Raw genomic sequence first — 14,575 nt, 5'->3', positions numbered from 1 at the left:
CTCAAGGCCATGCACTGAAATTACAAGAAAATGTGGAAGTGTCAGCAAGCATCTCATACTAGCTTCAAATAGCTTTGGGACTGAACTTCAGTTTCTAGGCGCTTGTGTTTTCTGCTACTATAAGAATTCTAATAGGGAGTTTTGTCCCATAGGAAAAAATCCAACAGACCATAAATCCAGAATTGCGGAACTATGTCTAATGATATTTCTATGCTCAAAAACACCTCTACAGATTCTTCTTACGAAGAAACGATTCTCATAACAGTCTGCTCTAGCAGCAAGAACAACTGCCAAGACAAGCGTAAAGAGAAATCAACCTAAAATGCATAACATATCCCACCCACACGTAAACAAGCTACAGAGAAAATAAAAACATCTGGAGCTTGGGAAGTTGCCAGAAAAATTACATATATTGGCTTCAAGAGAAAGAATAAGGTCTGGATGCCTCATCTTTGCTCCCAACTAGGACTAGGTTGAAGAAATGCCATCAGTTCTGTAAAACTTACAGAAATAAAGTGGTATTGCCAAAAAAACATTGAATTCCCTGCATGATACGCAGTTCCAAATAGTAGTGATATATACATAAGTTCAAAACAAACAGCAGTTGCTCTAAGTATGATATTACTGCTCCATCTCTGAAAAGACAGATTCTAGCTAGCACATTCTGTCCTTCTTTCAGGCTCTGATTAGGTTCTCTTCCTGCTTGTGGCTTGGAGCCTTGGGAAGCAAAAGGAGAAGGAAGGGGAAAAAAGTGCTTAGTTTCTTATTTTATATGAAGTAATAGTTCTTTCATAAAGCTACAAAACACGAACCTGAGCAAAACCAGGAAATAATTGAGTTTCCTTAATACATCAGTTTACACTACTGACACTGAACCGTCAGTGAAATATTATCAGGTATATTCATGTATATCCAAATAAATACATACATACATCCCAATATCAACAACAACACAGACTAAAGCAACACTGCCAAAAAGAATGAAGAGCAGTACATTCTGTTTCTAAACTCTGAAATTTACACTAGTTCTGCCAATTATATAATTACAACCAACACTACCAATCCATGAGGTTACTAATAACATACTGTAAAATAAAATACTATCCTCTAAAAGCCAGTAAGAGCATTAACACTAAAGCTTTGCATTACTGTGTGTCCAGCACATGACCACCGCACACATTTAAAATGCTTTTCCTTTTGCATGGTACATAAGATCTTCAAGGTGCTTCTCACAAAGCCCACAGCTGCTGACAGCCTCAAACAGCAACCCTGCCTCCCACTCCATTCCCCCTCCAGTACTCCCCTTCTCAAAGCCTAGCTCAAAGCTCAGTCAACAAACCAACAAACTCATCACCATGTCAGCCAACACCACACCTGCCCCCATGAGTAACATACGGGATCCATTCTGCTGATCTGCAATCAGCACCGCTGTCTTCCCCTCCAGCTGAGTCTCACCAGCTCCCTGTGACAGGGAATGGGAGCGAGCCTCTGCAACTGCCCAGGAGTCTCACATCATCTCCAGACCAAACAACCAGGGCAGCCTCCTCACCGGGAGCACTCCCACCTTCAGAAGCCAGATGAACAGGTTGAGGTGTGGCATTATTTGTATCACACCTGGAGCACCCAGCACAGCCCACAGGCAGTTTTGGTGCTGTGCTGCTGCTCTGAGCTGAATTCCCTTCGAAGAACTGAGCACTGCCAAGTCAATCCTCAACTGTATCCCCATGACACAAAACTGGCTCAGTGGATCTGTGCCTTTCAAAGCATGGGAACTGGAAGGAGAAAGACTTAACTAGTTTTGCTTTCACCACTGCTAAATGATAACAACAGCAACAATAAACAACATGACAGTGATGCTGTTTCTCTCCACAATGTCTTCACTGCCACTGACACAAAGAGTACTTTCATATGATGGAACCCATCTGAAGGGTTCTTTCACTATTTCTGTTATTTCGTGTTTCTCCATAACAATGCTCTTAATGGTTTAACAGGCTACAGTTGGAATTTGGAAGCAGGAGCTGGGAGGTCTGGCTTTCACCTTCAAGACAGCAAAACAGCCGGGACAACACAATCTAAACTATTACCTAAAGACAAATACACAGACAATACTTCCAGTAAAATTTCCAGTTAAAAAGAAACAACACAAACAAAAACCAAACACCTCAGTAACTGAATTGCAAATTCCTGCCAATTAAAAAACAAACAAACGAAAACCCCAAACATGCCCGTAAGAACTCACTGAGCCATAAAGGAAGTATCTTTGCAGGTACAGATTGAAATAATGCTGCTTCCTCTAGTCTGCATGTAACCTCAGTACCTCAGCAGATACAACAGCTTTCTCAAGTAGCTACTTCAGCAAGGCTGACTATGATGTCACTTAATTAATAGGTAATCAGAGCACTCAGGAGAGCAGCACCTGCAAAGGCTGGAGGAAAGGCATGCACAGTGGTAGCAGGGTGCAATGGCAAAGCAGGAGGGAGGAACAGGAGTCGCTGGGCTCTCTGATCTGGTGGGTACACGCAGCAGTCAGAAGGCTGGGAGCAGAAGGCAGAGAAGGGATAGAAGCATTCTGGGACATGGGAAACATTCTCCTTTCCTACAAGGAGCCCAACTATGGATTTAAAGGGCTCCTCCATGTACACAGGCCAAACGCTAAGGAAGCTGTTAGAAAGGTGTCAGGCAATACTAATAGGGATGGGTAGTACATTTTCCAGGAATGGAATGCATAGAGGTTAGAGGAGGAAGGTAAAACAAAAGCAGGCTTCTTGCAAGGAATTCCTCTTTGTTTCGCTTATGATCCTCTGGTTGTGAAGGTTAAAAAGAAAACAGAAGGAGAAGAAAATTAAATGACTATGAAGCAAGAGGTAAAGATCTCCCCTGTGTATCTATGATCCAATACAAACAACATCTCTGAAATTTCACAGCTGATTTGCAGTCTGGAAAGGTTACATTCTGCTTGTATAACCAACAAAGTCAGGTTGCCATTCCAACCATTCATCAGCACAGTTACACAAAGTCCCTGTCCTGTTTCATCGACTCTAAATACCTAGCTATACTCAACAACTTCAAAAACAACAACAACCACTATTGTCAATCTGACAAAAAAACAAATCCTTCCATCATCCCCCTCCCCCCCAGTTCTGGCAATATCTGCAGGTCCCCTGGTGTGTAGGCAAGACTGAAGGTTGTCACACGCAGCAGTTCAGTTTACCAGTGTAACACTATCTCATCCCACTTAGAAGTGGCTTTGTAAATTAAAACAGGCAGTCATGGCTCCGCACCACAGTTTCCTGCTTTCTACATCTCCATCTGCTATCAGCAAAATCTTAACTGTCTCAGCTGCTGTTGCACTCACAAATTCACTTTTACGCTTCAGTGGAAGCTTACACAAGGAACTGGTTAAACCAAGACCAAAAAACATCCCAACAGCCTCCCAACCACCTCCTAATGCCATTTCTTAAAGAAACACAAGAGAAAAACTAGTACAGTACGTATCATCCATATTTATTTTCTAGTTATAAAAGTACAGATTTTGGATTTCATGTTGAAGTTTTTAGTCTAGAAAGATGCAGAAAACCAACTTGAAACCGTACAAAAAAGCACGGTAATTACACCTTCTACCTCCTCTTTTTTGACTGTGTAATGAACAGTAAAGCAGATAACTAGGAACAACCTCCATTCATTCCTGCATACATTTCTCTACCCAAAAATATAAAGAAAGCAGAAAAGACAATGACCAGATGCATATTTCATACATTTCTTACAAATTCAGCATCAGTATCTCTAACAAAGACAAGGTATCTGTGACGGTAGTAAATTACACCATAAACAATTTGCTCAGATTTATACAAACTTCTCCCAGACAACCTTGCAGCTGACCATAGCTGCAGACTAATCAGCAATGAAAAGGGACAGAGAAAATAAGTCACAAATACCTTTTCTGTTCCGTCTTGCATATTGAACTGCAGAGCGTAAGAAGAGTATAAACCTGTACTTGTTCGGGTGTGTAAGTGTGTCTGTGTTAAAATTCAGAGCAGCTGTTTTGCAGATTTGAGAACAGGAAGCATCTCTGACAAAACTTCACAGTGAAAGTCCCCTGAAAAGCATTACTGCGTATGTCCTGCATACACATCGTTGCTACCTCCCCTTTCCTCTTTCTTTCCCATATCTATCTCTTAATTTGCATTTCGCTGTGAAATTTAAATACATTTCTGCTAAAGACAACTTCAAAAGCCTTTTCCATGCCAAACTGTAGCACTCTTGAAAAATGCATTTCTTTTTTCTTAAATAACATTTCATGTTAACTTGTTTTAATGTCATCTTTGATTTGTAGATCTTTTTCCCAAGCTGAATGAATGAATACATGGTAACCATGACCCTCTCAAGCCCCCTGACTGTGTTGACTGAGTGGTTTCAAATCAGCCCAAACATTCGATTTCTGAAAAACCCAACAGTTTCTGTGGAATGCTGTCATAAATTCATTCAAAAGGGAAGACCAATCACAGGAAGGAAAGAAAAGTTATTTTCCATAAGCAGTCATGCCTTTCACTTGAAAGCAGCATGTAAAATATCTCAAGAATTTCAGTACTGATATTTACCTCTAAATAATGTTCTCAAGCAACCGCTCTTACCACCAGTTCTGATAAGCAATGTAAACCTGGAGATGCGTTGAAGTCCACCACTCCTCCGTAGTGTCCCTTTTTGCCTGTCTCTCAACCACCTCCCCAGCACCACAGAATAGCTGGGGTTCCTTGCAATAAGCCATGAATTCATTACTAGTGAGCCCAACTGCACAGACTGATCACCACTCTGAGCACCCTCACCTATCTGTAGATGCCCCTGCTCACTGCAGAGGAGTTGGATTAGATAATGTTTAAAGGTCCTTTCCAACTCAAATGATTCTATGACAACCAAAAGAGAACGTTTGCCATTACTTGCAATCTTAATAGACAGAATGATTACATTCAGTAACTCTGTAACAGTAATGCTGTACGGCTGAATATAACTCCCCATGCTTAAGGATATTTCCATGAGAAAAAATGAAGGAAGATGAAGTTTTTCACTGGAGATATTCACAAACCACATTTTTAGGAAGTCCGTATTTTCTAACACGTTATCTAATTTAGAGAGGGAAAGATCAGCTACACAACAGTGACTTCGCATTCAAGCATGATACGAGAATGAGGAAGAACTTAATGTGGTTTTTAGTTCTTCAGAAAAAAAGCTCTCAGTGCTGACTTCAGAAAAAATTAAGAAAAGACTTAGAGGAAAAAAATGTACCGATACTGCATGTGAGCACAGAATACAAAACATGTATTGTTGTTTCAGAACTTCTGGCTGAAACCAAACTGTTTAGTTTTAATCATTTGACTGGGCACCACAGATTGAAGTCGTTTTGGAAAGAAGAGGCCGTAAAAAAATTAGGCATTAATAAAAAGAACTTGCCTTCATACATATGATATTTTCCATAAGAGAAATTCATAGGCCACATTTATTTAGGCCACTGAATTTAGTGCTCCTAAAATCAGCAGCAAATTTCAAATATCAGCCAGGAGAAAGCTTAGAGAAAGCTGCTTTCATTCCAGAGAACTTTTCAAGCGTCTTAGTTTCAGCTGGGACAGAACTGTTTTCTTCAGAGTGTTTGGTATGATGTTATGTATTGGTTCCAGGAGAAAAACAATGCTGATAACACATCAACTTTTATAGGTGTTGCTAAGTATTGCTGCACAGAGCCAAGGCCATTCTCAGCAAAGGAGCTGGAACGGAATTAGGACAGCTCACTGGAAAAGGATAATATCTATCTATATACAGCTAGATAGATTTGTCATAATTATTATCCTTACCCTTCTCTCTATCTTAGTAAACAGTAAATAGTTTTTATCTCAACTCATGAGTACTACTTTTTTTTTTCCCTGATTCTCTCCCACTGGGAAGAGGAGGAACTGAGTGAATGGCTGTGGTGCTTAGCCACCTTCTGGGTTAAACCACAACAGCAGTCTACCAAAACTAAATAAAAATATTATCAATACCTAATGAGTCCCAGAATTGTTTCTTTCCTCAACATGTGGATTTTCAGAGATTAGCAGGAAATGAGGTATCCATTTTTCACAGAGTGTTCGCAAGGGACCTTAAAGGTCATCCAGTTCCAACGCCCCTGCCTTGGGCAGGGTTGCCAGCCACTAAATCAGGCACTAGATCAGGCTGCCCACGGCCCATCCAACCAGGCCCTGAATACCTTCAAGTGAAGATGGAGCATCCTGAATCCCATTATCCAGGTCACTGATAAAGATGTGTGTAAACGTATCCAAACACACAAAGATGTTCAGTAAAAAAAGACATACATATTTATATTTTCATTTCTAAAACTTTGAATGGCTTTCCTAAAATCAGTATTACTTCAAGTTATTTGGTAGATTACATGAAATACCAAATAATGATAGATTTTGATAAGTCCCTTTTATTATTCCCAGCTAGTTCAGGCATGATTAAGTATTCTACAAATCTACAAAAACTGAGGAATTAATCTGGAGAAGAAGCAGCAACAGCTACAGAGATAAGATAGTACTGTAAACACCACAGAAGGGACCATAGACTGTTTTATTTCTTTTGACACATAGGTTGTTCTGGAATGATTAGTTTGCTCCCAGACGACACAGCCAGGCATAACAACTGAAAAGCAGAGAATGACAGGGATAGCTATTTTTACTTGCAGGATATTGATACTATATTGTCTTTACAACAAATCAATCCTTCCTTTCTAATGCAGCCACTGTGGAACACTATATTGCAATATATCAGTCTTGGATTGAAGAAATACGATATCAAGGCTGACAATCTGAACAGCACAGTACACAAAACATATACATACAACACAAGAACAGTTCCACTTTGTACTCACTCTTACAAAGTTGTCAGGGAACAAACCTCTTCTGCCTTTGAGCTGTCCTTCCCACCAGCCTCCATCATCTTTCTTGATATTGGTGATTATGTCACCTACAGTGATTGTCAGCTCATCATCATGTTGAGCTTTGTAGTCGAACTCCACAATCGCCTCCACTAAAAGAGAAAAAACACAGAGAAGAACATGTATTACAAAATCAGTCACTGCACAATCTATGTTTCTGCACCTTCAAAAGGAATAAGCAACACAAATCCAACCAGTGAAAGTAATATAATTTCTTTAGGCATGAAAGCAAATTAAATAGGCAACTGGTAACAGCAACATGTTGGTGAATCGCTGCTAAGTGAGGAGGCCAAAAAAAAAAAAGGAAAGCACACTAATACTAATCACAGCTAAGGCAACAAATGGCTTACATTTTTTCTGCACTGCTTAAAATAAATCAATTTGTGCAACTTCAGCATAACTACTCTCATAGCATTACAAGGTTTATTTCTTGGAAAACATTTCGCAATATTTCTTTGACTTCAGGAGCATTTTCTTTCTGGACAGGTTACAAAAGCATCCCAAGCCATTGCACCTACTTTGCTATATACATCCCTGATAAATTAAAGAGCATTTACCAAGTCTTTTTTTTTTTTTTTCCAGTGTAATGCTGAGTTCACTGTTATTTACACAGAAATGCAAAGCTTTGGTGCATGAACAATGTTCTCACAGGATTTCACCAATAGGAGAAAAATTTCCTTTCTGTGGCAATTCTTAATTAGAGGATGTGAAGATGAAATACTCCTGCTGCTCTGAATGCCTGCTATCAGAGGTGATATAAGCTCTCTACTATCACATGGTGAGTCATTTCTCTTCCTGGAAGGACCCCTGAAACCATACACACGAGGCAATACATACTGCAAAGTCGCTGCGGAGAATTAGGGAAGTAATAAAGACAGAAAAGAAAACCATTTTAAGAATCAAAAAGGACGGATTTGAGGTATTCAAATATAGTAGCAATGGTTATATTTAGCAATTCATCAAATATCTAGAAGGAGGGGCCTGACTGGCAAGGTCACAGATAGTCATATTCGTAATGCCTTCCCCCTGTTTTCTTCAGTGCAAAACCATGCCCCAGGATGTTCCACCAACCTTCACACTGCAACCACTGAAACAGAAACAGGAGAACAGTGGGTACGAGCTTTCTACAAGAATGACTGTGCTGCATAAATCCTGCAAGACCGGGCCATCAAACAGGCAACACAACTTACAAAGCAAAGCTAACAGACCACAGAAACGTTCTGCCTAACTACAGAAGCCCCAAGGACTGCACTGAATTAAGCTGACAGGAAAGCACAATTATTCCTTTCCACTCCCCCAAAATGTCACACAGACAATGCTGAATATCTTCTTTCCTCCCCCAGATCTTGCAAGTCATATCTAAAAGAGCATTCTGACTTACAGATACATCCCAAGCACAAAGCCACAGCTGATTATATTTATCCATTGCTTCTGTTGTGAAGCTCAAAAAACATACAATAACCACATACATGATGCTCACAAGAAGCCTGTTACCTACTAAACAAACAGCAGGAGACCAAGAGTGGCACCACATACATTACAAGATAACTTGCAAATGCAAATAGAACTGAAACTCAAGACATTCAGGCTGGGAGAGATCTCAGAGGGTACTTCTGAGAATTTCTTGTTCAGTTCAGGGCTAGCTCTGAAGTCAGACCTAACTGCTCTGGGTCCTTTGTACCACATGCTAGATGCATTAGTGCACAGACATTTCAGAGAAGCACCCAGCCATCCTGATTTTCCATAGAGAGAGCAAGACCTTTCCCAATAGTTCTGATGGGCACTTCCTTGTTTTTATATGGGCATGCTAGGGATGGGTTCCCTTCAGTTCTGTTTTGTTGATTACAGGGTCCCCACTGTTTTCATCACCCTATACAATTTGCTTGCCAACCTGGACAGTGGCAGGACAGTTTAAGGGTGACTCCACCAGCCTTTCCACAACATTCTAGACCCAAACTGCTAGCATGCAGCAAACCTCCACAGATGACAGTTCAGGTCAGCAGATGGAAGCCTCCAACTTCCACAGCAGAGAATTTCCCTACTAATACCACTTGCCACCCTCTCCTTGAGGCTCAGGTTTAGCTGGCTTGTGTGACTTGTTGGACCGAGCGCCCAGTCTTCTCATCAGCTACAAGAGCACTGAAACTACTCTGTAATTGTTTGTCCTGAAGTGCAACAGTAGCAAGAAATTATAAACTTCTAATAAACTTTAATGAACTTTTTATAAACTTGTTTTTATTAACAATTGTTGAACCCACCCAGTTGTCCTGCAGCATCTCAACACAACCACTGAGGCATTTCACGCTATCTTTGGTAGAGTTTCTGGATGTCTTCCATGCAAACTGCTAAATTAACTGGAGAATCTGTTGAGCCAACCACTATAGTTAGCACAACCCAGAGGTGGTCAAAGAGCTGTAATGATGAGGCAGAACAGAAGCAAGAACTGGGCTGGTTCAGACTACTAATTCTTCAAACACTCCTCAACATCCAGGCTGCAGCAAGACACACTGAAAGAAGACAAGCAATTCTCTCATTCTCTAAGTCCAGTGGTTTAAGTGTCCCAGTAGCTATGCCTGTTGCTGTCCTTGCAGTTTTCCCTTGCAGAGAAGACTGTAAAACTAACATGAGTCTTGACAGTTTCACTCTCATGATTCATGTTCTTTCTCTTATGAAAAGAGAACAGGTAGAAGACTGCTGTTGATTCAACACTACAGCTGTTTGGGTACGCTGGAAGCACCGGACTTATCTTTTTGAAGTCTGCCTGCCTTGTGCTAATTCTTAAGCAGACAGCTGCTCAGCCACTTTTGTTTTATTAGAAGTTTAATCAAAAAAGCAAAGAAACCTCTTCACTGTGCAGGCTCTTCTCTGTCTACAATTTTTTTTCTACTTATTGAGAAATGTAAATAAATATTTTTAAATGCTGTCTCTTCTCCGAGGATTTGATTACTGGAACGTAAGTGCATGTAAACCGACAGAGGCATACAAGTCACCAAAAAACAACCACACAATTAAGATGTTTGAAAACTCTACAAAGAAAATCAAGAGCACAGCTTGGAAAGAGTACACCTAGCAAATGTGCAGACTGTGACAAACTCATGGGAAGGTACTCATGAGATCACAGAGACTTCTCATTCAGCACACTACTGAAGCTTGCAGAGCATACAAAAGCCTCAAAGTGCTTCATAATTCACAGCCCCATAAAACTGCAGTTTTTAAATCAAGATCACTTTCTAAATCATGCTTAAAAACACCACCTTCTCAAACTGAGATTTGAGAAATTAATCCTGCCAGTTAAATTTAGTATTTTTTTGTTTCACTCAACGAGAAATTTTGTCTTTACAGAAGCTGGGTTAATATTGGAGGCAATACTGATCCAGGCAAGCTAAGGAGATCCCAGTTTTGCATCTGCAAGTAAATTGTACCTCATTTCCTGAAGCGTTGATCTTGACTTCTCCTCAGGAACTGGGCTAACAAAGTGCCCTGGCTTGCACAGTGATTTATGATGTGAGAAAACACATCATGGACAGTGAGCTCAAACTAGTTTTGTTTGTTAATCAACAAAGGCTGGTCGTAGGTATGGCTCTGCCAAGGTAAACAGCTTGTTACATTAACAGCCAAAAAAACAATCCCTTTTAAGCCAAAAAGCAAAACTGGAGGAGGAAGATCTTGCTTCTCTTTATGGTTCAGTTTGCTTAAAAATACTGTATCCCATCGTGCCTGGAAGAAAAATGTCTCAACTTACAAACTCAAGCTGTAAGACCTTTCCTACTGGAAGAAGGCATTTTTCAGTTTAAGAATCATTGAGATATCCAAATGTGAAATCCAAGATGAAAAGCTATTCAAGTTATTTTGATCTGAAAGGGGAATGCTCATCCTTACGCCAATAAAATCAGCTATTCCTAACATTATATTACCATCAATCCAGATTCTAATAGAAAACTTCATGAAACAAAGTCAAAACTAGTTATTATCAGCCCTGCTGTAGACTGGCACAATCCAACTCATTACTGCAATGTCAGGGACAAAGATTTGTATCTATATTTAATTTAATGCTTAGTGGTTTGGGCTTAAAATAATAAAATTGAAATATGAAAAGTTATGAAGCAGAAATTGAAATGGAACCTTTCAGTCATATTTTTTATTTTTTTTTTTTTATATATCTGGAAAAACTGTTGATAAAGGTGATTTATTCCCACCTTTTATTCCCTGAATTAGTCTTCTATACGCACATGGAATTCTTTTGTTGATAATTACAGAAGTTTTTCCACTACTTGCTTGTTTCTTTAGTGAAATCTCACCTCTCCAAACTGACGTAGTCAGAACAAGCATTTTTTAAGCAATGCCACCAAACTTTGAAGAGATAAATGTCTCCGCTTATGCTATTTTCAATTACTGTATGGTGGCTTTCCAAGCAAGAAATGAATCAAGAAAAGAAACAGAGATTTGCTACTGTGCAAGAGAAACTACATTATTAAATCAGCTCCTGCTCTTATCTGAAGTGTGTAGGCACAATGGAAATGTTATTAATGTCTTTGGCACACTTCCACCCAAGTAACAGCATCCATATGGCAGCACCACATTCTGCAGCAGCATGGTTTCACACATGATTGCAGTCCTTAATCCTAGTGTACACAGCAGTATACACAGCAGTCAAAGAGTTAAGAGTTTAACTCCTACAGGTTTACCAAAAAACAACACCAAAACAACTGAAAGTATTCTATATTGAAGTTTTAAATTAACGTTCCAATGATATTTCCTCAGAAGACAGTGCAACGACGCTTTCCTTTTTTGCATAAACCTAACTGTTCATAAGTAACAAGGACTAACAGCATAAACAGGCACCCTAGCACAGCCATACTGTTACACCACACTGCATAAGCGACTACAGAAAGATTCAAGTTCTCTACCAAATACAACAAATCGATTATCAAAAACTACTGATCAAAGAGTTTGAATGTGTTTCTCTTCTGCTATACACCATTTCCCTCATAAAGTAGTCACAAAGATTCATTTGGTAATAAATAATAGTTTATCAACATTTTCATTATAAACACATTTCATAACCAGTTACAATCTGGCCATCAAATTCCATCTGCCTTAAAACTTAGTAAACAAGGTCTTACTTCAAATATGCTGCTCTGTTTGACAAATCACAGTACAAGACAGTTAAAACAACATGCTTTTGTGTTTGCGGGCATACTTTAGAAACAAAACAAAATGTCCTTTTGATATACAAGTTGCAACAAAACTCGCACTAATATATAAGGAACCATTAGCTGGGAAAACGTTGGTATCTTTTGTTAGACCAAATGACACAGGATGACTTACATCTAGAGCTCAAGTGGAAAAAAAATACACACGCTATACTACACTCAGTAGTACTGTTCTCCTAGCCCATGCCTGGAGAGCCAGATGGCCTGAAGATCAAATGCAACCTACAGAGACGTTGTTTTCTGGACTCTGGGAACGGCAAGCAGTTGGCAGGCCAACCAAATGTAGGATGCTGTGGTACAAAGGTGTCCAAGGGAGAAGGACGCAGGTTGTATTACAGAGGACGCAGCGTGGATTAAATGGGAGTGCACTGGTACAGCCGTGGAATGCTCATGTGGGCTCCAAGAGTCCTTCTTAGCCCAAACCATTACAGCCACAGCAGGCATCATGCTATAACTTCTTGATAATTAGGGATGACTGTTACTCAATATATGTTAGTATCTGGCATGGAAAACGTGTGTGTGGCTCTCCTCCTTCAGAACAAAAAACACCTCTAGTTTGTAAAGACTCAACTCTCAATATTTTTGCACGTTATCATCCTAGCTAAAAGAGCCCCTGCCTCCCTTTGAGGCAACACTCTGGCAAGACAGAAATACCTACTCCCACTTGCTACCTGTGAAATGCACGTAAAAAAAAACAAATAATACCAATACACCATTAACTTGATAGTTTAAATGCAGGTGGCAATTGGGATTTTTAAGAAAGCCTGAGCTCTTAATTTTGCATCACATCTAAGACAGAAAAATCAGGGAGGAGCTAAAGGTCCTGGTCCTAAAATGCTACCTTCACTCAGTCACAAACAGCAGAGCAATCACAGAGGGAGCCATGTTAGTCACACAGCACGCAAATCTTTTTATGCCATAGTCATCAGTGGCAATTTTCTCTAGCGTTCAGGACAGAGGAATTAACCAGCTTCCAGTTGAGAGCTGCCTCAGCAGCCTCCCCTTGGTTCCCTGCCCAAATGCAAATCCTGTTGGCAATCGGTTCAGCCACCTGGCAATGCCTTCACAGCGATGCCAGGGGAAGCACCAGTCCCAGTCCCCTCCTGCAGGCCACAAACACCCCTCACACATTCTGGCAGCAGAAACACAGTAGCCAGACATGGAGCAGTTTGGACAGATGGAGAGTATCTGAGGGAAGGAAGCTCCACTGCGCAACTGACATGCCCACATGCATCCCAAAGAGCCACCTGAGCACCGGCTACTGTAAGAAGACAAAAGTAAGTCCCGTCAGAGAACCATGCTGCACCCCAATGCTCGCACTTATGGAGTAAGCAGCTTGTTACTGCCCTGCTTGAAACCCCTCTGCCTTACACTGAGGAGAGCACCAACCAAAATCTGATTTGGAGGAAAGTGTGTACGCTCCTTTGTGTGTACTTAGGGCTGTCCTGATATGACTTGTCCGGGCAGCAGCAGAGCTGAAGCCTCTCCAGCTTACATAAAGGCCTAGCTATCCCTCCAGGAAAAGAGGAGAGCTAGTTTTCTGTTTGTCAAAGAAGGATTAGTATGTTTGGTTCCAGTTTCTAAGAAAAAACAAACACTAAGTTATTCTAATGGAATTTACCCAGCAGGACAGGAAACACTTTATATTACGGTGTTAAGGCACTCGGTATGACCACAATCCATCACTGAATTAATTTACAGTTACAAAACGAAGAACAATAGTAAGTCAGTATTTGAGTATTTATATATGCCTGCAGTGAGTTTCCAAATAAAGCATTCATCTCATGGCAGTTCCTCAGTAAACAATTACAGACAAGGTACTTGTAATCAATGTTATGAATTCATTCTGCTGTTATTATTTATTATTATTTTTAGGCCTATCGTTGTAATATAATAAATAATAATTTATTATTGCCACGTTCCTATCTCTGATATTAAACTTTCAAACAATATGCCAAACTGCATCTGTTCATCAGAGCCATTGATGCGCAAGGTGCAAGCAAAGAAAGAAATGATCATTGCAGTAGTTCTAAATGGCAGCAGTTATACCTATGCTTCCAAAATCTCCCTAATATTCCAGGGTAAATCTAACAATAGGTGTTAGATCCAGATGGGCCAAGTCTCCATAAGACTTTTGATAGAGAGACTGCACAGAACATTTTTGACATGCATGTGGGTAACCATCTGGGAAGTGTCCGTATTCCATAAATTCATTTGTCCTTTCCTACATTGCACTGGTCAACAACTTCCTACAACTGCCTTGGTCAGCAAACTGCTAGAATCAGATCGTTGCCCCTATGCTTTTAGTTCCTTGGTTCAATCAACCAGAGGACTCCCCAAACAGCAGATGCCCTCAGTACTAGTACTCACATACAGGCTTACTTTGATTCACATGGTC

The 14,575-nt window shown here is 40.2% G+C and overlaps 1 protein-coding gene across 6 annotated transcripts in view; it reads right to left on the bottom strand.

The window, feature by feature from the left end:
* The window catches only part of SH3KBP1 (SH3 domain containing kinase binding protein 1), a 215,334-nt gene that overhangs the window by 185,477 nt on the left and 15,282 nt on the right, over window positions 1-14,575 (bottom strand). For 2 of the 6 annotated variants that reach the window (XM_072330073.1, XM_072330081.1), the window contains exon 2: window positions 6,899-7,056. In XM_072330073.1, coding sequence (XP_072186174.1) covers window positions 6,899-7,056 — 158 coding nt within the window. Of the gene's footprint in view, window positions 1-1,395; window positions 1,683-6,898; window positions 7,057-14,575 lie in introns of those variants that run through there. The other 4 variants (XM_072330089.1, XM_072330114.1, XM_072330107.1 and 1 more) reach the window with 4 other exon arrangements.

The sequence above is a fragment of the Excalfactoria chinensis genome, chromosome 1 (assembly GCF_039878825.1).
Source record: "Excalfactoria chinensis isolate bCotChi1 chromosome 1, bCotChi1.hap2, whole genome shotgun sequence".
Classification (NCBI taxonomy): Eukaryota; Metazoa; Chordata; class Aves; order Galliformes; family Phasianidae; genus Excalfactoria; species Excalfactoria chinensis.
This window is presented reverse-complemented; position numbering and strand designations above follow the sequence as displayed.